This window comes from Aspergillus lentulus (assembly GCF_001445615.1).
Source record: "Aspergillus lentulus DNA, contig: Alt16, strain: IFM 54703, whole genome shotgun sequence".
Taxonomy (NCBI): domain Eukaryota; kingdom Fungi; phylum Ascomycota; class Eurotiomycetes; order Eurotiales; family Aspergillaceae; genus Aspergillus; species Aspergillus lentulus.
The window spans coordinates 2,143,185-2,164,489 of NW_028322113.1; the positions used below are offsets into that span (position 1 = coordinate 2,143,185).

Consider the following 21,305-nt stretch of genomic DNA (forward strand, 5'->3'; position numbering starts at 1 on the left):
CTAGTGTTTAGCCCTTGTTGAATCATGGACGAACGTTATATTATACCGTCATGTTGAAAATGGACCCAAACCAAAAATCTAGCTGCAATCGTAACTATTTACATAAGAGCATCATAAAAGAAACATGTAACGAATCACTCAAGCCTTGGGCCTGTAGAACTTGCTCTCCACCCAGGGCATACTCGTAACCGTTGCCTTGCGGAGCTTATTCCGCACCAACACACCCACCTCAGTTCCCTTCTTGTGCATGCCGTTCTTGATATAGCCCATGGCGATATTAGTACCGCCCAGAGACGGACTCGGCAGTCCCGAGGTGATAACGCCGATCTGCGGGTGCGAGTCATCACTCAGGTCGACGACGATGGCGCCCTCGCGCGCGGGACTGCCCTTCTCGACTGTGAAGCCGACGCGGCGCTGCGAGAGGGTCTTCGCGGGGGACGCGAGCTGCGGGAGGATGGTGGCGGCGCCGTTGAAGGTCGCTGTGGCGGGGTCGCGGCGGTCCTTGCCGACGACCCAGCCCAGGGCGGCTGTGGGGGGTGTCTGTGCGGTGGAGATGTCGTTGCCGTATAGACACATGCCTGCCTCGAGGCGGAGGGAGTCGCGGGCGGCGAGGCCGGCGAGCCGGACCTGCTCCGGGTTGGCGAGGAGGAGCTCGGTGACCTGCGTTGGGAGGGAAGGGCAGCCGGCTGTGGGGATGGAGATCTCGAAGCCGTCCTCGCCGGTGTAGCCGGTGCGGGAGATGAGAAGGGGCTGTGGGGTTGGGGCGCCGTCGGGGAGGGTGAGGTGTAGGGAGCGGCAGTTACCGAAGTAGAGAGTGCTGAGGTCGGTGTCGGCGGGAGAGGCCGCGCCGTGGGAGCTGATCAGAGGCTGGAGGACGGAGGCGGCGAGCGGGCCCTGCAGGGCGACGAGAGCCCGGTCGTCGAGGATCTCCCATTTGATGCTGTCGGCGCCGTGGGTCTGCCTGTATGCCTCGATCTCGGCCTGTAGGAAGGCCAGATCCTCTGTGCGGCGGCCGGCGTTGGTGACGAAGTAGAATGCGTCGCCACCAAGGCGGGTAATGACGGTGTCGTCGACGATGCCGCCGGTGCCTTCTTCAAGCAGGCAGGAGAGTGTAGAGGAGTTAGGCTTGAGCTTGTCCAAAGATGAGGGAGTGACCTTCATTAGCAGCTCCATAGCTCCGGGGCCGCTAAGATGGTGTTGAACCCTAGCCAGAGTTAGAATCGGCTTGTCTCAAGAGTGTCAATCATCTCTGATATTGAGAATACTTACATATGGCTCACATCAAACAAACTAGCTTTCTCTCTGGTCCAGTGGTGGCTCTCGACGTGACTGAGATCTGAATACTGCAGCGGCATAGAGTACCCCGCAAAGGGCACCATCTTCGCTCCCCGGGCAATGTGCAGATCGTACAATTGAGTCTTCTTGACTGGTCCAGAGGCAGTAGACGAGGCATAACGCCGTGTGCCCCCATTTTGGGAGTGCACCAATGGCCCAGCAGTGAATCGGGGAGCCATGCCAGCGGCCGAAGAGCGGCCGTGGAGCGCAGATGCGAGCTGCCGCCGGAGCATGTTGGAGCCATTGGCCGCAACACGGGAGGATTGAGAGACATATCTTGCGCCCAGGAGGTTCACACCTCTTTGCAAAGGTCGTAGAGCAGACATGATGGGTAACTGAGGCGCAGAAGAAAAGATATCTACAGAATCAGAAAGCCGAGCAGATCAAGAACGGTGATGATATTGCGGAGAAGAGCTACGATAACGGAAAAGTCACGTGGCGATAGGTCAATTCCGCGGACTTTCGGTGCAATCCGGAAATGATCGAGTTGATGGAGATGAGATGTGCTGATGATTATGAAGAGAGGGAATCATATCTGTGATATTACAATATACGCATGTCTAAAATCTACGTATCTTGGGAGGTTAAATGGGAAGTCTGACAGAACGGCCATCCTAGGCTCCATCGGAGCGAAAGGCATCGGAGCGAAATGGTGCCCACATTTGGCCGCGGCATTTATGGTTGCTGGATCTGCGGATCGAGATACTAAACTAAGCAGTCAAGCAAATTCAAATGAATATCGAACCAGGAATCCGCCGCGCAGCGTTCAACAAGTCAAACATCATGAATAGCAATAACAGTTAGATAGCAGATCCTTTGAGTCGTGTGCGCCCGAAGATCCAGCTTCGCGGTCTTCGTCTTTCGCGTTGCACGATCAAGGGCAGCCGAAAAAAATAAACAAGAAAATAAGAGGATAAGATATCACAATCCATTATCGGCGCACGAGAATGGGCTTCCAACGGAACCTGTCCGATAGCTTATAATGACGCTCATAACGGCAGCCTGCGTATGGTCATGTTAGCGACACGCTTATGAAAATGATAGAGAGGAAGGAAGCTTACATAGGTTCCTGGTCCCAAGAAGAACAAACCCGTCAGGATCAGCCCGACGTTGACGATAAAGCCAACCCAGCCGCGGATACCGCGCTTCTTGTAGAAGCCCGGCCCATGGTCGGCATATCTCATCCGGAGATAGGCAACTCCCCAGAAGATGAATCCAAAGAACGAATCGAATAGAGAGCTCATGATGGAGAGCAGATCGGAAAAGAAGGGAATGACCTCGGCGATAATGAAGGCCATGATCCAAAGAACGGCAAGGATACCGGCCCAGGAGGCCCATCCAACGACCGTGTGATTGCCCTTGTGGCGTGTACCGTCGAAGAGACGGAAGAAGACGAAACGCGCTGACACAGAGGCATATAGAACTCCGAGGAAGATCAAGGTAGGAACCATAAACGAGAAAGATATCTTCTTATAGACCTCGTTGCCGATGGAGCCGAATGCGGGCGCGGTCATATACTGATTTCCCGTGTAGTCATATACAATGGCGCCCACCAGACTGAAGACGATGATCTCGGCGATTGTCACGGCCGTAACCGATTTCCAAAAGTCCTTCGGTTCCTTCATCTCAGCGATGAAACTGGGGAGAGTGATCTGGCCGATGAATGTGTAACTGATGTTCAAAAATGCATTGACACCGGAAACGAACGTGGTGCCCGCCACTGGGATCGCGGTCACAGTTGGTTCACCTTGTGCGGCAGTGTAGCCAGCTGGATGATCCTCAATGGCCGAGAAGATGACTGCCAGAATGACGGATACGAAGGTGAAGATAGCCGACAAAGTGGCGGCCTTGGACAATCCGCTAAACGTCCGTGGCAGCGAGAACACCATGGAAACTATGGCAGTCACCAATGACCAAATGATAGTGCACGCTCCATGATTCGTCATTGTGTTGAGATATTTGGCCCCAACCAAGCAGTGCAAGCCCTAAGAGGATTAGAACTTGCGCGGAGATATGGCAATATGGCAATAAGGAGGTGATTACCTGAATGAAGGTGTTGTTCAACAAGAACATGACCGCAGTCATATACCAAGCAATCCTGGAATCCCAGAAGAGGTACTGGCCGATGTCGCAGACATCACGGACTTCGGGATGGCGCAAGCAAAATCTCCTAATCGGTATCAGCACCCAAACCGCGCGAACCTATGACAATGAAGCATACCAAATAATCAGGGAGGTATACAGCACAATCGCTGCCACAACCACGGTCAAAATCAGCCCCGGAACGAGGCCCAGGACGGAATATGACCACGGGAACGACATGATGGCCAGACAGATGTACTCAGAAAAGAGCAGGGCGGCAGTCTATACACCAACAGGACGTTAACACTTTGCCAAATTGCTCACCCGGTTGCGATTACCTTTTGCCAGCTACATGTGCGATATTTGATGGAGTTCTCCGCCTCAAGCTCAATCTGCCTACCGACATCGCCGTTCTCTGAATCCGACTGCACGCCATGACCCTGACCCTCAAGATCCAATTGTTTCAATTTATCAGGAGAACCTCGGGCCTGGTCGGACACGCTCGACGAGCGGTCGTCGTTCGGGGGCTTTTCTGAAGAGGTGAACCACGCCATTTCAACGTGCGGACGAACCGCAAATGGAAGCAGTCGGTAGTGTGAGCGAGAGAAGTGATGTTGTAGACCTTTGAATGCATGTACTGCGCCTCTTTAATTTGGGCGGGTCTATACAGGTATAGATGTTAGTATCGACCATATAAGAAATGAAAGCCCTGGTAAACGTGGCAGATATTCAGAGATACCACAACATACAAGATGTTCGAAGTATTGATCTTAGGATATTCAGGAGAAAGTCGAGATAAAAATTGAACACTGAATAGCAGACAAACGTTCACTTGGCGTACTGTTAGCAGCGGAGACGATTACCCAGCGATAAGGCGAGGGGAAGACAGAGACAAGATGTAAGAAGAATCGGCCAAGAGAAAAGGCTATATCTTGAGTCAACAACTAAATTCTAAAGAAGATGAGAAGCAGAGAGAAAAAAAAAAGTCATATAGAAGGATGATCCATGATCAAGTAAGATCGCGATCACAATTAATGCTATCAAACTAAAATAATAATGCCATGGATTATCCCAACTCTTATGAACCGGCTAATAGGCTAGGTCCCTAACTACTGCGTAATTTAAGGTACACTATGGGAAGATAGACGCAATGCGGACGGCGAAACCGACAAGAGCAGATCCATAGGCCAGGTCGATGGTCAATCTTTAGGCTCTATGACGTGATCAGCCCAGGCTTTTCTGGAACCATTCACTTGCAGCGAGTCAAGAGACCCATAGATAATTACTCTGGAGGCCAGGGCGGTGACAGTTACGAGGGAGAGTAGAGAAAAGACAGCCGCAATAGGCGTAGTACTTGACGTATGAGCGTTGAGGTCGAGGAGAGGTAATCATCATGTCCAACCTAATTGGGAAATGGACGGCAGGGAATAGATGTGGCGGAAAGGTTCCTTGTCTAGAGCGAAACCTTCCAAGGTCCTGACCAGCTGTACCTCTTATCCGTCCCAAGTCTCCCAATCCCAACTGTTTCATTCCCTCTGATAATTACTCCATAGTCTATACTTCTGTCTAATACCAAGACATTGATCTTTAAATTATACTGTAGATTCATACATAAATAGCAGAGATTTCAACCCAACAGTCCCGTAGAAACAGGCAAGAAAGCCGCGACTGCAAACAACCTTGCATCACCAGGGGATGCCGCCATTGGCCCATGCCCCAGTGTAACCATCCTCGTATATCACCAATCAGCGCTAGTCCTGGGCGTGGCGTGTGGGGCCGCCAGATCGTGTCCCGCCCCGCACGCCGCATCTGGCAGTACCGGAGGGGGTAATTTCCACTCACCACTCTTCACGCAAATTTTGCCATATGGGAAGTGAAGAGACACAATGAAATCTCTGATAGCGGATAAGCGCTAAGGTCTAGGGGCCCATGGCGCTGAATTACCAGGCTGTGCAGAGGTCTCAGATCCTGACTTTCTCAAGCTGACACCTGTTACTTCCATGCTAGGTGCTGGATATGATGTACGTTATGTCAAGGTGCACGTGACTTTAGTACTGCCTAGAAACGCTTCAAGAGCCGCAGAAATGAAGATCATGGGCTAAAACCCTTGAAAGCCACGTGGTATAAGATAGACTTTTGTGGTATCTATATGCACATGTACATACATCTCCGTAAACTTGTGCCTGAATATCACATCCCCTCGTCCTCCCCGGCCAGCAAGGCTGCGTAGTCGTCCGCCGATGCAAATGTAGGCAGGTGCTTGAGCTTGCGTCTCTTCTTCCGACCAGATGCCTCGTCCTCCTTGGGTAGCTCCACGCCTCCAAGCTCGATATCGGACGGCAGCTCCTCGTCGCTGCCGACGAATGCCTCCTCGTCCGACGCATCCATGTCGAAATCGTCTTCCTCGTCCAGGGCTTCCTCTTCCTCCATCTTCTTGCCCTTGGTCTTGCTCTTGGTAGGCAGCTCCTCGACTTCGGACTCTGCGGCAGCATCGAGGTCTTCCATCTCTTCGTCGGACTCGTCGTTGAAGATGACTCCGCCGTCGCTCTCAGCACCCTCCTCGTTCTCATCCTGATCATAGGCGGATTCGAGGTCATCCAGGTCGAGATCATCGTCGCTATCACCGGCATCCTCCAAGTCGGGCCGCGACTTAACAAGGGCTTCCCAGATCTCCGACTCAGCATCGCTAAGTCCTTCTGCGTCCTCTTCACCGCGCACCCCAGCGTCCTTGGCCTTCTTCTTCTGGGCCTTGTCCTTGCTCTTCCCAACTCGGCTGAAGTATTCATGGAAGAAAACATCTTCCGCTGCCACATCCTCGGTCTTCTTCTTCCAGAACTCCTCAGAATTGGGTGGCAGGTCCTGGCTACTTTGGGCAGTAACCACCAGCCGGTCCTTCGCGTCGCTACCAGCGAGTGGTTGCATGATTGAGCCACCACGGGTAGTTGCGGACGCCTTGGGAGTTCGGTAGATGAAGCGGTCAAGGAAGTGTGTCAATGTGTGAATTGTCATGTCTGGCTTGCCGCTCATCGGGTGGTGGTCCAGAAGGTGGGCGGCATTGACTGACACAGATGGATGGAAATGAGACAAGTACGGTAGCTTTAGATTTCTGTCAGCTTTGCTCTATCGAATGCTGAGGTCCCAGACAAAGTGAGAGTCCATCTTACCAATTCCCACAGACACGTCTTGTCAGCATTGCTATGTTCCGGATCCCGCTTGCGGGGATCGTATCGGTTTGAAGGCTTCTGTTGCTTATCTTCGGGAACTGCAGGTTGAGTTTGCTCATCATCCTCATCAGGCACGTCTCTGAACACCTCTTCGTCATCGCTTTCGTTATCCTCTGGTTGATCAATCAAAGCCTGAATACCAGTGAAAGTCTTTTCCAGCTCGCGGATAAGATAAAAGACACCGCAGATGAAAGCCGGCTGATGTAGACCAAGGACTTGAACGATCCGCTTCACAAAGGCCTTGACCCGGCGGAGGTTCAAATCGTTCTTCAAAGCCTTGAACAATAGGTTGAGGTATAGCGACTGCTTCGAGGAAGTGGCAACTCGTGGGTCGAGAAGTGATTCATAAAGGGTTCGGTAGAAGCGATCAGCACCCACTTGATGAGATGCTGTGAGTTGTTGAATGAGCATCAGAGCTTGGATGCTAGTGTTGAAGTTGGAAGAGTGCGTGATACGGAAAAGGGTATCGATGTGTTTGGAAAGTCTGCGGACAGATTAGCTCAGCATCAAGTTACAGTAGATGGCAGACATACCTGTCAGTATCCGAGCTCGTGAAAGGATAAGCTCGGTTAACACCTGTCAAGACTGCAGAAACAAGCTTCTCACGCATTTCCTCTTCCTGTGCTTGACTCTTTGCCGGATCATCCTTTCCTTTGCCTTTCTTACCCTTACCAAACTTGCCTTGATTCTTGCCTTTACCATCCTTGGCAGGCTTCAGGAGAGCAATAAAGAGCGCAAAGTATATATCCAAGAGCTGAACGGCAACACTCTCCTCCTTTAGACTAAGAACGGTCTGGTTTAAAGTGATGATAGCGTAGTACTTGGCGTGCTGGCTCTGGCCCGGCCGGAAAAGGATCTCTTCAACCGCCTTGATGATGGTGGGTTTCATCAAAGGGTGAGCCTGTTCAAGTTGCAAGAGCAGATAAGAAGCTCTCGAGGCGATTTTCTTGGCCTTGTCGCCGAGTTTGTTGACCAGCAACCGCAACAGGTTTGCTTCCTGCTCCGGCCGTTCCTTCAGCAGCTCATAGACATAACTCACGGCTCTGGAGCGCGAGAACTCAATCTCGTCATTGCACCACACTTCCAAGATCTTCAGGACCTCAAAGTATTGGTCCTTCAGGAAGTCTTCATATGCCCACATGATTAGATGACTGTTTTGCAAACCTCCAGGAAGAGGGTCGCCTTCCGACCATTTGCTTCCAGCTCCTTGGAATGCCGCCATGAGGGCTGGCTGGTTTCCAAAAGTCTTCAATCTCCGGTCATTGGGAAGCAATGTACCCTGAGCAAACATATCCTTCAGCGATCTCAGAACTTCCACCGCCTGAGCGCGACTGCGCTTCTTGCCCAGACCAATTAAATTCTCAAGTTGCTTGGTGTTGTGCACTGGCGACTCTTGCACAGCAAGTGTCAAAGCTGAAATCTTGTCGCTGAGGGTACCGGTCGACATGATGGTAGTGTAGAATTTGTGAGAGGAAGAGGCCGACGCCTGTTGCGCCTCCGTGTACATCTTAGTCTCCTTCTCAAGAAGTGAGATAGCATAATTGTGAACGCGTTCCACCACGTGGCGGGGCAAAGCCTTCGCATGTTTCGTGTTTGACGGAGTTGGAGGGAGAGCCGTCGCATACCAGTCAGATCTGGGAGGGATAGTCTATCCGCTCGTATTAGTACATTTTTGAGGAACAAGACTCGGATATACTCACTAGTTTCGAGAACTCTTTGGGGAAGATATTCTCGGGGGCTGGCTCTTTGGCCTTCTCCTTCTTGGGAGGCTCGGCTTTTCTGGCATCGGGCGCCGAAGAGGCTTCCTCCTCTTCTTCTGACTGATCGCCGTCCTCGCTATGCTGAACGTCGTCTTCCTCTTCTTGTTCCTCCTCCTCGTCCTCTCCTTCAGAGCCAGATGCGGCAGCCACCTCGTCCTCGTCTTCAATATCATCGGGAACGACTTGACCAGCAGCAGCTAGCATTGCGGATAATTCCTTTCTGAGCGAGTCCTCATCCGACTTGTTCTTCGACTTCTTCTGTGTCTCTGGTGCGACTTCCACTTCAGACTCGGATTCCACACCCGCCAGCAGATCAAAGTCTTCTTCAGTGCCACCCAGTGCCAGAATTTCCTGGCGTAAAGTGTCATCCTGGTTTCCACCGGCCTTCTTCTCTTCCCTGGCGATCACTTCTCCGTTGCGGTCACGTTTCTTGCCTTTGTTGTCCTTATCGCTCTTGACTTCACGCTTCGGCTCGGACTTCGGAGCATATTCCTTCTCCTTCTTCGGCGTAGCTTTGTCCGCATTCTGATTCTTCTTGTTCTTGTTGTTCTTCGACTTGTTTTGTTTGGCAGCTTGCTCGTCCTTCAATCTTTGTTCGATTTTCTGTCGCAGACCAGCAAATGCACCCTCCTCAATCTGGGGAAGAGATTCCCCAGCTGACTTGGAATCAGCCACAGGGACTGCATTTGCTCCGGAGGGGCTCTTTCCTTTGCCTTTGGCCATTGAAGCGTTGTAAAATGGCCAGACAGACAAAACGCTCGTGGTGGACTTCTATCATCAACTTTTTTTTTTCTGCCGCCCGAAGACGAAACTTGCGGAGGAGATGCTGTTGGCCGCCGGAGAATAGTTTCGCGGTCCCCGAGATGCCGGACGCTTGGACCATGCCTATGGAATATTGCCTTCAGTATCAGTTGCAAATATGGAAGAATTACATGATAATGTGATTGGATAATGTTGCATTGACTCTTGTTGTTTGCACTTATATCTTTGGTTCATTGACAATAATTCTTTGTCAATTAATGATTTCTGGGATTCGCCCGATTTCGGGCCGCTTTTCGAGGACATGTCGAGCATACTTGGGGACGATTCGATTAAGTAGAGCTCAGAAATGCGCGTTTCACGTATTATTCCCAGGATCTGACGGTTGTTGCTCAAGTACTGAAACATCATAGACGGATGGTAGAAATCGTGTCACCAATTTCTGGATTCCGACGGGAGGCATCTCGAAAAAGCCTTCCCAAGGCGAAAAAGGTATAGTAGTTTAATAATGGCCTTTCCGCGAACAAAGGTCATTGACTTGGATCAGAGGATGCAAACGAACTCTTAATCCGAGGAGGCTTCCTTCGGCAGGTAAGTTGCCCTACGTCGGGATGTTCAAGCCCGCTCCCTGACTGCTATGATAGGCCTACTCAGGAATATTTCATATGCTACCGCTTGGATTGCGGGTGCAAGAAAAGCTAGAGCGTCTTATTGATAAGCACATGCGATCGGTTGGTGTGTATAGATTGATTAAACTGCGAGAAGACTCTTTCATTGACTTAGTTCCAGGCGCCTCAAAGGTCTCTCTATCATCTATATCATCTCAAGAGCTCTGGGAGCAGTCAGGTCGTCTGAAAGAAGGTTCTGAGGTGAATCTCGTCCACCTTTACTCGATAGTTCACACTAACTTGAATATCCAGGTCTTCAGATTTCTGGACCGGAAAGAGTCTCGTTTCCTTCTTGCCCCTACTCATGAAGAGGAGATTACTACTCTGGTGGGAAGCCTCACCAAGTCTTATAGAGACCTCCCTTTGCGCGTCTATCAAGTTTGTAAGTAAAATGTGATCTCTTGATAAACCGCGTTACTGATGCAGTTGCCATGTAGCGAGAAAGTATAGAGATGAACCACGACCAAGACAAGGCCTGCTTCGCGGGCGAGAGTTCCTTATGAAGGATCTCTACACATTCGATTACAGTGTTGAAGAAGCTTTGAAGACATACAACTTAGTGAAAGCGGCTTACAAAAACCTCTTTGATGAGTTGAAGATACCGTACCTAGTCGCGGCTGCAGACTCTGGAAATATGGGCGGGAGCCTGAGCCACGAATTCCATTTTCCCAGCTCAAAAGGCGAAGACACTGTCATCAGCTGCTCGAACTGCGACCATGTCTACAATGACGAACTCGCAGATGGAAAGGCTCATAACACTGAGGAGGCTCAAAATACCGGTGCGGGGCAAGTATCAGGCTTCGACACGGGGACAACTTCAACTGGAGACAATCCAACTGTCTCAGTTGACTTATGGATGGCGATATCAAGAGACAGAAAGACACTCTTGCGAGGATGGTACCCCAAGTTCTCCCTGCGCGAAGCAAACCAAGAACCCGTGGAACGCGAAGTCAACTCCCATGCAGTCAAATCTATAGCCACCGCAGCCGGGGTTGACATCGACCTTAGCGTAGAGAATCCGCTTGAACAATGGGTCTCACAGGTCATGTCCAACAAGGAATCTGGTATCTCCAGCTCTGAGCGTCCACATGTGCTGGATCTGTACGACGCACATGTAAGAGTATACAAGCGTCCACCTCTAAGTGACCTTCTGGAGAAGGTCAACCGCACCGCAGACGAGATCGATTACTCTATGCTTGATCGCTTCCCTGGCACGAACCAAGCTCTGAACCTCGTCAAAGTACAAGATGGCGACAAATGTACCAAATGCGCAAAGGGTTCCTTGAAGACTCACACCGCTGTCGAACTCGGTCACACCTTTCACCTGGGCACTCGGTACAGTGAAGTCCTCCAGGCATCTGTCATGATCGATCGATCGCTATCCGGGGGTTCTCAATCCAAAGATCAGCAGGTGCCCATGCAGATGGGCTGTCATGGGATTGGCGTCTCGCGCATGATCAGCGCCGTGGCTGACAGTCTCGCGGATTCAAAGGGCCTCAATTGGCCCCGAGCTATGGCACCTTACGAAGTAGTAGTTGTTCCAGGGAAGGGATTGGAGACGGAGGCAGAGAAAGTGTACGATTCTCTCGTCTCAAATCACACCTCTTCCATCGACGCTATCCTGGATGACCGCGACAAACCGATGGGATGGAAACTCGGGGACGCGGACTTGATTGGATATCCTGTTATCGTCGTGGTTGGCAAAGGGTGGAAGAAGGCACAGAACCTCGAGGTACAATGTCGTCGCTTGGACAATCTACGCGAAGATGTGCCGTTAGATCAGCTGCCGTCCTTCGTGCAGTCCTTACTAGAGCGACTATGAGCACAGCTGGCCAATATGGCCCATCTAGTCTGCAACTCCGCAGGCTGAATCATGTAATTATCTTTGTAGAATGAATGTACACTAGCATCTCGATCTATATTCTAAATTTCAATGGTCTGCAACTTATAGCTGGACCGATAAAAGAGTGGTGCGTGGCGATACCCATCTACTACTAAAATTGCCCATGGGGCCACTATCTCCACGCGCCGCAATCAACCATCCGAAAAACGCACCCAACTGGCTCCCTCAATCAATGAATCGATCGAAGCAGACCTCTCCAACTCGGTCACCTCAAATAAAGAAGCACAGTGCACCGGGCCACCTCCGCTTCCAACCAGGAGCTCACGGCTTCCTCCTCTTCTACTCAAAAAAGACCCCTTAATCAACCATCACCACCAGAATGCCACCTGCAAATACCCCCGCATCCGACTCTTCAAGCTCAGGCGGAGCTCCCCCCGGCGCCGGTAAGCTCTCTCCTCCGCGCATATGCCATAACTGGATATATTCCATATCCTGCACGTTACAATCCAACAGTAGAATCTAACGGAGCGTCCACAGTGAACATCGCATCTCTCTCCGTGCCTCAACTCCGCGCCCTCCAAACCCGACTCACCTCGGAGCTTGAGCACCTGACCACCTCGCATCAGAAACTGCGCGCCGCGCAATCCAGATTCCGTGATTGTGTGCGGTCCATCAATGATGGGGTCGTGGGATCGGAGAAGAAGGGAACAGCTGGGAAGGATGATATACTGGTTCCTCTGACGAGCTCGCTGTATGTGAGGGGTAAGCTCGCGGATCGAGAAAAGGTGCTTGTTGATGTTGGAACGGGCTTTTATGTTGAGAAGGTTTGTGGAGTCTTCCTCCAAGATCACCATGTTTGAGGGCTAAGTTTGTCTTCCTCGAACAGACAGCACCGAAGGCCATTGAGTTCTACGAAGAAAAGGTCAAGGGTTTGGAAACCAATTGCGTTGAGCTGGAGAAGATTGTACAGACTAAGAGTGCTCAATTGAGACTCTTTGAAGATGGTAAGTACCGAATGCCTTGTACTCAGTCTTGTTCGATAACTAACTGGCTATTGTAGCTCTGAGACAAAAGATGCTAAGCGGCGAAGCTGTCCCATCTCCAACCGCAGCTGCAGGTGCTGGCTAATTCCATCGCATAACCTTTGTGACGAGGGCGCTTATGGTACAGTCTCCAGAATAAAATCAGTTAACTTCCTTAGAATTATATGATACCTGTTGCAAGTCCATATGGAGAAGAGATAACAGGACCTTGTTTCTATGTAGGCTTAGTACAATCTGGCGCAGCATTGCTCATATTCCCCAGATCATGACTCTCAGCAAAGAGCGATTCAGATAAGCATCCAGCTTACGCTACAACTGATGTTTAGCTTCTTCCAGCTGTTTGAGACGCTCTTACACAAGACGAAGATTGTTTTCGAAATATTCGGACGCCTGTTTCCAGGTGTCATTGTCCTCTAACTCGTCCAGTCCGCAGACGCAATTTCTCTATCAAAGCCTTTGTACGAGACTGCCTAGACCCAGGAGTCTGATTTAGCTAGAGACCGACTGCGGCAACGGAAAGGGGAAGCTAGCGACTTGCGTTCCGCATTCTGAGAACAAAATCTGGCGGACTAAAGTGCTCAGTCAGAACAACGTGCCGAGATCTGCATCCAACAAGACACGCATTTGAGGACCGATGTTGACCTGCTGGCGATTTTGACGTGCAATAATGGCTTCATCAGACTTATCGCTCGAAGGGCTCTTGGGGACTCGCTGCTTCACGTTCTCAGAGGAAGTCTTCGTTGAGCCTAGCAACTCCGCAACCCGTCTCACCAAGGCAATCAACTCCCAGAATCCTTCGTATTTGCGTCCGGTAGTCTCTTCTATGGGTGGGAAGAACGTGTCCAGACTGGGACTGTATCTTGCCGTATGTCCAAGCGGTATATTCGCGTGCTGTCCGAGCAAGTTGTCCCAGTTTGGATCGAAGATCGATGCACCCCAAGAACTTGAAGGAACATCGGAGATTGGCCCGGTGATGGCGGCAGAGTTCTGTCCACCGTACCCTGGCGCAGTGGTGCGGCTGTACTCATCGTAGCGGGCGACCTCGAGGATGTACTTGGTGTTCTTAAGTCGGTACCTGATCGCTGTCTTTTCGACAAATCTGGACACTGGGGCAGAAGCTGGGAAGACGACCTTCCTTTGTGGCTTTGCGGAGATGTCGTTGATGTCCGCAGTGCGTCGGAAATTGATAGAATGAGAGAAGGACCTCAGAGCGGCATTGATCGAGGATGTCTCATAGAACTCCAGGGATTTTATTTCAAGCTGCCAGTCGGATCTGTTACATACGAATCAGTTTGGAAATGGATACTGCAAGGTCAAAGTCGGCTTTACCTTTCGAAATCGATGACGCCTATCTGGAGAGGGGACCGCTGGTCGGCAGAATGGCCGCTCTTACGTGGACTAAGCCAACGTCTTTGAGTGATTTCATACTCATGCGCACCAGGACTTTTGGCAAACTCAGCTTCTAATCGAAGCAGCGCATTGTTAGATCCCAGAAACTCAAAGTTCACTGAGAAAGCCGGTTCGGCATCAGAAAGCTTTCCCGTCACGCTATCGCACGGTTCGAGAATATTGGTGGCCTTGAAACATCTGGCGAGCAGCTCATCTTTGCCAAGGTTCAGTCTGTACGTTTCACGGGAGTCAGTTATCCGTCTGCGTTCAGGCGGTGGTCATACGTACCCTGGGATCAAGCGGCCCTTTGTTTGCTCATGCAGCAACATTTCTCTAAACTCCTCAAATTGATACGAGGGTCTCTCGTCCTTGGGGAGACGGTATTCATCCAGCACAAATGATCCGAGATTGATGCGCATGCGCAAATGACCACGAACAAAGGCAACGCCACGCAAAGACCTTTCGATCGCCTGGAGAAGACGAGCATTGTTCTTTGATTGTATCAAGGCGGCTCGGATCTCCCATTGCTCGAGGTCCTTGGGGCGGGATCCCCGGAGACGTGCTTTTCCAAACTGCTTGTTGCGCTCCATGATAATTGCCTCTTTCATGGAGGCTGGTGTAGGAGGCACAACAACATAGACCTTGGACTTGACATTGCTATTGGCAATGATTTCACTCCACTTGGTTCTCAAACACTGCACTATTTGCCTCATCGTATCCCAGGATTGTCCAAAGGCGCAAATGTAGGCTGGCATGTCCTTTGGGACGAACAAGTGACAGCCGAACTTCGCCCTGATAACATCAAGGGCTTCTAGTTGTGGACCAAGGGAGTCAACGAGAGACGGGCCTTCTCTTGGCCATAAAAACAACATCTATGGGATCAAGGAGTTAGATTGCAAAACCAGGCTGTACTGTTTCTGGAACTGACCTGCTCGGGAAAAGCCGAAGGGTTCTCGGGAGCCTTTCTGAGCTGCTGTAATATGTGCTCGCGCCTCTCCTTCAACTCAACATCTGCCTCCTTGTTGACGGAGTGTGCGTTGATCTTCGCCCACTCAAGCTTTTTCTTGGTGGGGATGGAGGAAGTGGTGCACTTTGCAATGATTTTTTGAAGATGCTCCTTTGCAGAGGCGATCTGAGACGGTTCCCCCCAAAGAGATATCGCCTGGCTGCTATGAGCGAATGCATCTTGACCGAGACATTTTCAACTCGCTTCGTTGAGTCGGAGGACTCACCTGGTCGGTATAGGCAGGCGGCTTCACGAAAGCGCCTGTCTTCTTGCTAATTTCTTCGAATACCTCGTGGCGGCCTTGAGAGGCGTGAGAGCTCCGTCCATATATCGTGGCCTTCGCTACTCCGAAGAACCTAAGTTGAGTTTCATGTTAATCAACCAGCCCAGGAAGAGAAGCCGTGGTGTGCCTACTCATATTTCATGGATCCAAATAGAGCTGGTAGATTCACAACATCTGGAAGAAAATGGAATGAGTACCCTGTGCATATAAAATGGATATTCTATCACTGACCACTGGGTTGCGCTCCATTACGCCATTTGGCCTTCGAGGGCGAGTCTTTGAAGAATTGGTTTGAAGTGTGTCGAGTTGTGGTCTGTCGAACCGCAGGGCTTCCCCACGCTCTCAGCGGCCGATCAATACCTCTTACCTGTGCAGTTTGGCTTTTGGGAGTCATCACGCCGTGAGAGGTGGGTCCTTGCTGGGTCTGGCCTTGAGGCTGCTGTTTCTGTGATTCGGTTCTTGAGGACATATTGGATGGAGACGGCCGATGAGATTTGGACGACTGTTTCGTTCGACGCGACTCGGGTGCCTTCAAGTCGTAGCCTGGCAGCGCCCATTCTGCAGATCGTTGTCAGCTGAAGCTCAATTCTTGTGTTGATCTTGTTGCACGATTTGAGGAACGGATATTTGTTCTTACCAGCTGCTCCTCCAGGCTCGTGACTGCTAAAGTTTAGTGGTTTGGACATAGATGTTGTTAAGCGTCGACTTACTCTTTCGCCATCTCAAAAAGAATCAAAGGAAGTGTTCAACGAGAGGTATGAACCTTTCAGGAAGCCAATGGCAGCACGTGATGCTGAATTAGACGAAACTGATGAAGTGACGGATTGAATAGATGTAGTGAACGGGATGAAAGTGAATGATGTTGGGTAGTGAGGTGGCGATAGGGGATCAGTGAATAAGTAGTCAAGGCAAACAGGGAGGGTGTGAAGAGCAAACAGAAGAACTTCCATAAGCGGAAACAGTACCTCAGCTCTTTCCTGTCAGAAGTACAAGAATAGGAGCACTACCAGGTGTTCAACTTGCAGTCATGTCTTTGAAGGAGCTAAGTACTAAGGTAGTCTTAATCGCACTACCTGGCGATGAATTGCTTAGATGGGAGAGAGCTAAAGCTATCAAACTGATTACTTCTCATGCAACCATCAATTGTAACAAATTGAACTTATATGCGTCCACTAAGAGTATCATATTACCCTAAACTGCAAATCAGAGGTCATTTGACTTCACTTTCAGTGCAAGTGTAAGCAGGAAGAGCCAAAAGTGAGTTTTTTGCTCGAGACTTGAGCGGTCCAAGTATCGGAAAACCATTTCATCAATATGTAGTTCTCCGCGATTGACATATATACAATTGACTCAATGCATTCAAGACTAATGCAGCCTGTATTCAAATGGATATCAGAAAGGGTAATTTGATTCGAAATAGTGGAAAGTGAGGTAACATAAAGTAAGTTGTATACAAGACCTTTAAGGAAGTGTTAGTACTATGATCTTGATTGGTGGATAGCCTAGCAACCACACTAGACCCAAAAAGGGTCAAAGTGGACAACGCGCATTGACGCGTCTTTAAACTCTTTCTTTAGTCTCAACGCCGAGAGTAGGCCAGACCTTGCAACCCATTTCCGCATACACCCCAATTGAAGGAAATGGCCGTGGCCTCTGCTGACGAATTTGAGAGTACTCCTTCTCGGAGGCGCAGTGCTCGACAACGAGCACAATTATGGATGACCAAAGGTGGTCTAGTGCGCGATGATTCCGACGACGAGTTGGGGGATGAAGATCTTCCGTGGCATTGGATCTACGACACTGGAGAAGAAGATGCCGAAAACAAAGAAACGACACCGGCTACCGATGAGGCCGAGACAAAATCAGCTCGCAGACGCGCAGCTCGCCCTAGCGCGAAGCGCCGACGGAATATCATAGGGGCGCGGATGGGTTCCTTCGAGTGTCGGTTGGGTCAAGTCGTGCTTCTCAAATCTCCAGAACCAGGAAAGGACTGGGTTGGCATCATCACTGAGTTTTTAGAGGAAGAAGATGAGGAGGCAGAGGATGGGGTGGTCAAGTCGGTTAACATCATGTGGTTTGCATCCCCGGATGAGTTCATGTCGACCAAAAACAAGCGAAGGGCGGACGCTTTACCGAACGAACAATACCTGACAGCGGATTTTAATGTCAACCCTATCACGTCAATCAATGGTAAAGCTACCGTGATGTCCAAGGACGCTTTCTTTGCCAAATATCCGAACGGCACGCCCCCGAAGGGCAAGGAGGAATTGGCCGAGTTCAGCAAATGCATTATCTGCCGGAGAGGCGTAAACCAGCTTCAAGGCAGATATACCGACGAATTCATTTGGGAGGACGTGTACCGGGAGGATAAAATCCATGACCTCATTAACATGGTCAAGGACGGGTTGAAAGCCGCCAAAAAGCGCAAGCAGGTCGATGACGATGTGAGTCCCCCGGCTCGTGTGTAAAATGGCTGCTAACTGAAATGCACTCAGTACGTTGATGCGAAAGAGGATGATGATTTTGCTCCCTCTACACCTCGGAAGAGGCAGAAAGTAGCCTCGAATGCTACTCCACAATCGCGACGCAAGAAAGCTCTTACTACGCCATCGCACAAGAGGTATGAAGTCATGTCTGACATTTCCGGGACGGAAGTTGACAAGCTGGTCAATAGGATCGTCGTTAAGAAGCCGTTAGAGTTTACACCACTTGGAACTCGAGTTTTGCCTCTTTCTCATTTCGATTCACCTTATCGCCAAGCGCGTGCCCTACTGCATGTTTCGACTGTACCTACATCACTTCCTTGTCGGAAGACAGAATTCGACACTGTTTATAATCATCTCAGTGCAGCAATCATGGAAGGAACTGGCACCTGCATTTATATCTCGGGAACACCAGGAACCGGCAAGACAGCTACAGTACGTGAGGTCGTTGCACAGTTAAATGCTGCTGTTCTCGCGGAGGAAATGGATGATTTCATCTTTGTTGAAATCAACGGAATGAAAGTGACTGATCCTCATCAATCTTATTCATTGCTCTGGGAAGCGCTCAAGGGCGATCGCGTTTCTCCTTCCCATGCGCTTGATCTTCTCGAAAGAGAATTCTCGCATCCCTCCCCCAGACGAGTGTCATGCGTCGTCCTCATGGACGAGCTTGATCAGTTGGTCACGAAGAATCAATCGGTCATGTACAATTTCTTCAACTGGCCGGCCCTTCGTCATTCACGACTCATCGTCCTTGCTGTGGCAAACACCATGGATCTGCCAGAGAGAACGTTGAGCAACAAGATCTCCAGCCGTCTCGGGTTGACTCGCATTACGTTCCCTGGTTACAAGCACACAGATCTCATGGAGATCATCAGCACTCGATTGGCCAACGTTCCTGGAAACATTGTCGATGCGGATGCCATTCAATTCGCTAGTCGAAAAGTAGCTGCAGTCAGTGGAGATGCCCGGCGTGCATTAGACATCTGTCGACGCGCTGTGGAAATTGCAGAACAGTCCAGCGAGGCTGCAAAGATCGAGGATATGGATGCCGAGCAGAACGGAGACGACACCGAGTCCCTGCCCCCTACTCCCAGTAAAACCCCAGCACGGCGACAGAAATCTACTAGCAAGCAAACAGTCAAGCTCGAGTCGCCTCAGAAAAACGCGGCACAGAAACAGACCGCGGGCCGAGTCACCATCGCCACCATCAAGCAAGCCATCCAAGAAGCCACCTCCACCCCACTCCAGCAATCACTGCGCTCCCTTCCGCTGTCCGCGAAGCTCTTCCTCGCTGCTTTACTGGCTCGTGTTAAACGAACCGGTATTACAGAGTCAACATTCGGTGACGTCCTCGACGAAGCGAAGAGAATCGCCGATGCAGCGGTTGCAGTCGCCAGCACAGGCATCAAGGATTTCTTACTCGCAGGGAACAACGGGGCGCGTGTGAGAGCTCTTGGCTTCGCCGCTATGGAGCTCATGAACTCTGGAGTCCTTGCCTTGGAAAACGGGGCAGGAGTCAAGGGGCCCCTGGGCGGTTCTGGCATTCCGAGCAGAGGCGACAGAAGCGGGAAGGTGAGGCTCAGAGTTGCACCAGAAGATGTTCGAGCCGCGTTCCGGGAAGACATTGAGGCGAAGGGATTGGGATTGGGTATGGACCAGTAAGGGTCCGGACTTGCATTCGTCGGCGTACCCAGGTATTTATTTGTGACTGTCTGTACAAAGACTGATTTGATAGCAAAGATACCCTTAGCTCGTTTTGAAGTGCTATGATCAGGATTCAGAACCATTATAATGTGATTGATCCTACGCAGTTCAAGTGCCTATCATACAACCAGAAAATATGTTTTGTAGATTCCCCGTGACCTTGTATCAACATCACTCTGAAACAAACGCTGAACTCCATGTGCACCAAAAGCACAAAACAACGGCCCGATTCTGCATTTGGATCAAGGGTATAAAGATGACATCCACGGCCTAAACTAATATCTCTGTCTACCAAGAGTCGGTGCCCAAGTGACAGGATGAGACTCCGGCGTCGCCTCGTCATCCGGTTTCCAGACCTTGATGGTCTTATCGGCCTCTCCGGTGATCAAACGCAGGCCGGTCCGGTCGAATGTAGCAGACATGATACCGGCTTCAGCGTCCAGAGAGCCCGGCTGGGCCATGGTGTCGATGGACTGGAACTTGTAGCCTGTCTTCCAGTCCCAGAAGCACATGGAGCCGTTATCACCACCGGAGAAGAGAACGTTGTCCTCGTTGACGGCGAGTGAGTTGATGACGGCATTGTGGCCCTCGAAGTTCTGCATGAAGTCGCCCTCGGGACACTTCCATTGCTTGATACTCCCTGTGCTGGCGCTGGCGAATGTGAATTCCCGTGGATGGATGGCGAGATTGCGCACGCCCTTCTTGTGGTGCGTGAGAACACCCATAGTCTTTCCGGCTGCAAGGTCCCATAGGCGCACTGTAGCGTCGAGAGAACCAGTAATGATCTGTGGGTCGGCTTCCTGGCATTTCAAGTCGGCGACGGTGCCCTTGTGGCCTGACAGAACGTGGATGTTGCTTCTTGTCCGCATGTCCCAAACTCGGGCAACACCGTCTCGACCACCGGTCACCAGAAGGTCGAGGCGCGGATGTAAAGCAAGGGTATATACTCCGCTCAGATGACCGTGATAGTGACGGATGACCTTGTTTGTTTCCAGATCCCAACACTTGACCATTTTGTCTTCACCGCAGGAGAACAGGTACGGATGCCGAGGAGACACGGCCAAACCGCGGACGGTAGAGATATGGCCCGTCAGCGTCAGACGGAGAGCACCTGTCGCAAGATTCCAGATCTTGATCGTCCTATCACCAGCACCACTAGCAAACCATTCGTTGTTCGGTTCCACCGCCAAACTCCGCACCCATCCAAGATGTCCCGAGATCACTCTCATCAGCTTCCACGGAGGATGCCAGTCAGGTCTCTGCTGACGCGTAGCCGAGGGTCTCTGAATCAGACTCTTTGGTTGATCTTCACCGCCCACTCCGCCCGCGGCCGGTCCAGCAGCCCTCTTCACGAGGGACATCGAGGCGCCGCTCCCGTCTGCTTGGGGCTTCGTTTGCGGTTGGATCTTTGGGCGCTTCGCGCGGCCTGCTGCTGCTGCTTTCGCCTGCTTCTCGGCGAGAGCTGGAGGTAATTCCTTCACATCTGAGTATTCCGCCTTTCGTCGGTAGGACAGTCCGATCGATCCATCGGCGACGCTGGGTGTGACCATGAGGTATTCGGAGCCGAAAAGTTCAGCGGTTCGCTTCGCGGACTTGCGGACGGCTTCGTCCGGTGTGGTGGAGGGAAAGACGTCCATGGTATTCGAATGGTAGAAAATCAGAGTAAATTTCAGAAGTTCGAATGATTGTTCAGGGCGTTGCTGGCGTTAAAGACTGACGCAGG

General features: G+C 50.9%; 8 protein-coding genes across 8 annotated transcripts; 3 read left to right on the forward strand and 5 right to left on the reverse strand.

Annotated features, from left to right (window-relative positions):
- Positions 1-138: 138 nt before the first annotated feature.
- On the reverse strand, positions 139-1,661 carry ALT_8174 (glycine decarboxylase subunit T; the record flags this gene model as incomplete). Its single annotated transcript, XM_033561569.2, has 2 exons — positions 139-1,204; positions 1,270-1,661. 2 exons carry the CDS (start codon positions 1,659-1,661, stop codon positions 139-141), a joined length of 1,458 nt encoding a protein of 485 aa, XP_033417460.2.
- Positions 1,662-2,256: 595 nt separating this feature from the next.
- ALT_8175 (putative neutral amino acid permease) lies at positions 2,257-3,971 on the reverse strand (the record flags this gene model as incomplete). Its single annotated transcript, XM_033561570.2, has 5 exons — positions 2,257-2,337; positions 2,397-3,320; positions 3,379-3,505; positions 3,557-3,699; positions 3,756-3,971. The coding sequence occupies 5 exons, from the start codon at positions 3,969-3,971 to the stop codon at positions 2,257-2,259; spliced, it is 1,491 nt and encodes a 496-aa protein (XP_033417461.1).
- A 1,636-nt stretch (positions 3,972-5,607) lies between these two features.
- Positions 5,608-9,124, reverse strand: ALT_8176 (RNA-binding ribosome biosynthesis protein MAK21; the record flags this gene model as incomplete). Its single annotated transcript, XM_033561571.2, has 4 exons — positions 5,608-6,513; positions 6,582-7,125; positions 7,175-8,289; positions 8,342-9,124. The coding sequence occupies 4 exons, from the start codon at positions 9,122-9,124 to the stop codon at positions 5,608-5,610; spliced, it is 3,348 nt and encodes a 1,115-aa protein (XP_033417462.2).
- Positions 9,125-9,882: 758 nt separating this feature from the next.
- Positions 9,883-11,650, forward strand: ALT_8177 (putative proline--tRNA ligase AIM10; the record flags this gene model as incomplete). The annotated part of the gene is made up of 4 exons (XM_033561572.2): positions 9,883-9,895; positions 9,950-10,029; positions 10,081-10,210; positions 10,266-11,650. 4 exons carry the CDS (start codon positions 9,883-9,885, stop codon positions 11,648-11,650), a joined length of 1,608 nt encoding a protein of 535 aa, XP_033417463.2.
- A 400-nt stretch (positions 11,651-12,050) lies between these two features.
- Positions 12,051-12,799, forward strand: ALT_8178 (prefoldin subunit 5; the record flags this gene model as incomplete). The annotated part of the gene is made up of 4 exons (XM_089600378.1): positions 12,051-12,114; positions 12,185-12,495; positions 12,558-12,675; positions 12,732-12,799. 4 exons carry the CDS (start codon positions 12,051-12,053, stop codon positions 12,797-12,799), a joined length of 561 nt encoding a protein of 186 aa, XP_089455271.1.
- A 497-nt stretch (positions 12,800-13,296) lies between these two features.
- Positions 13,297-16,113, reverse strand: ALT_8179 (uncharacterized protein; the record flags this gene model as incomplete). Its single annotated transcript, XM_089600379.1, has 9 exons — positions 13,297-13,987; positions 14,044-14,334; positions 14,392-14,975; positions 15,032-15,265; positions 15,336-15,465; positions 15,524-15,566; positions 15,624-15,950; positions 16,030-16,052; positions 16,103-16,113. 9 exons carry the CDS (start codon positions 16,111-16,113, stop codon positions 13,297-13,299), a joined length of 2,334 nt encoding a protein of 777 aa, XP_089455272.1.
- A 919-nt stretch (positions 16,114-17,032) lies between these two features.
- ALT_8180 (origin recognition complex subunit 1) lies at positions 17,033-19,540 on the forward strand (the record flags this gene model as incomplete). The annotated part of the gene is made up of 3 exons (XM_033561575.2): positions 17,033-17,836; positions 17,888-18,012; positions 18,067-19,540. 3 exons carry the CDS (start codon positions 17,033-17,035, stop codon positions 19,538-19,540), a joined length of 2,403 nt encoding a protein of 800 aa, XP_033417466.2.
- A 317-nt stretch (positions 19,541-19,857) lies between these two features.
- ALT_8181 (WD40 repeat domain-containing protein) lies at positions 19,858-21,219 on the reverse strand (the record flags this gene model as incomplete). Its single annotated transcript, XM_033561576.2, has 1 exon — positions 19,858-21,219. One exon carries the CDS (start codon positions 21,217-21,219, stop codon positions 19,858-19,860), a length of 1,362 nt encoding a protein of 453 aa, XP_033417467.1.
- Between the last annotated feature and the right edge of the window lie 86 nt (positions 21,220-21,305).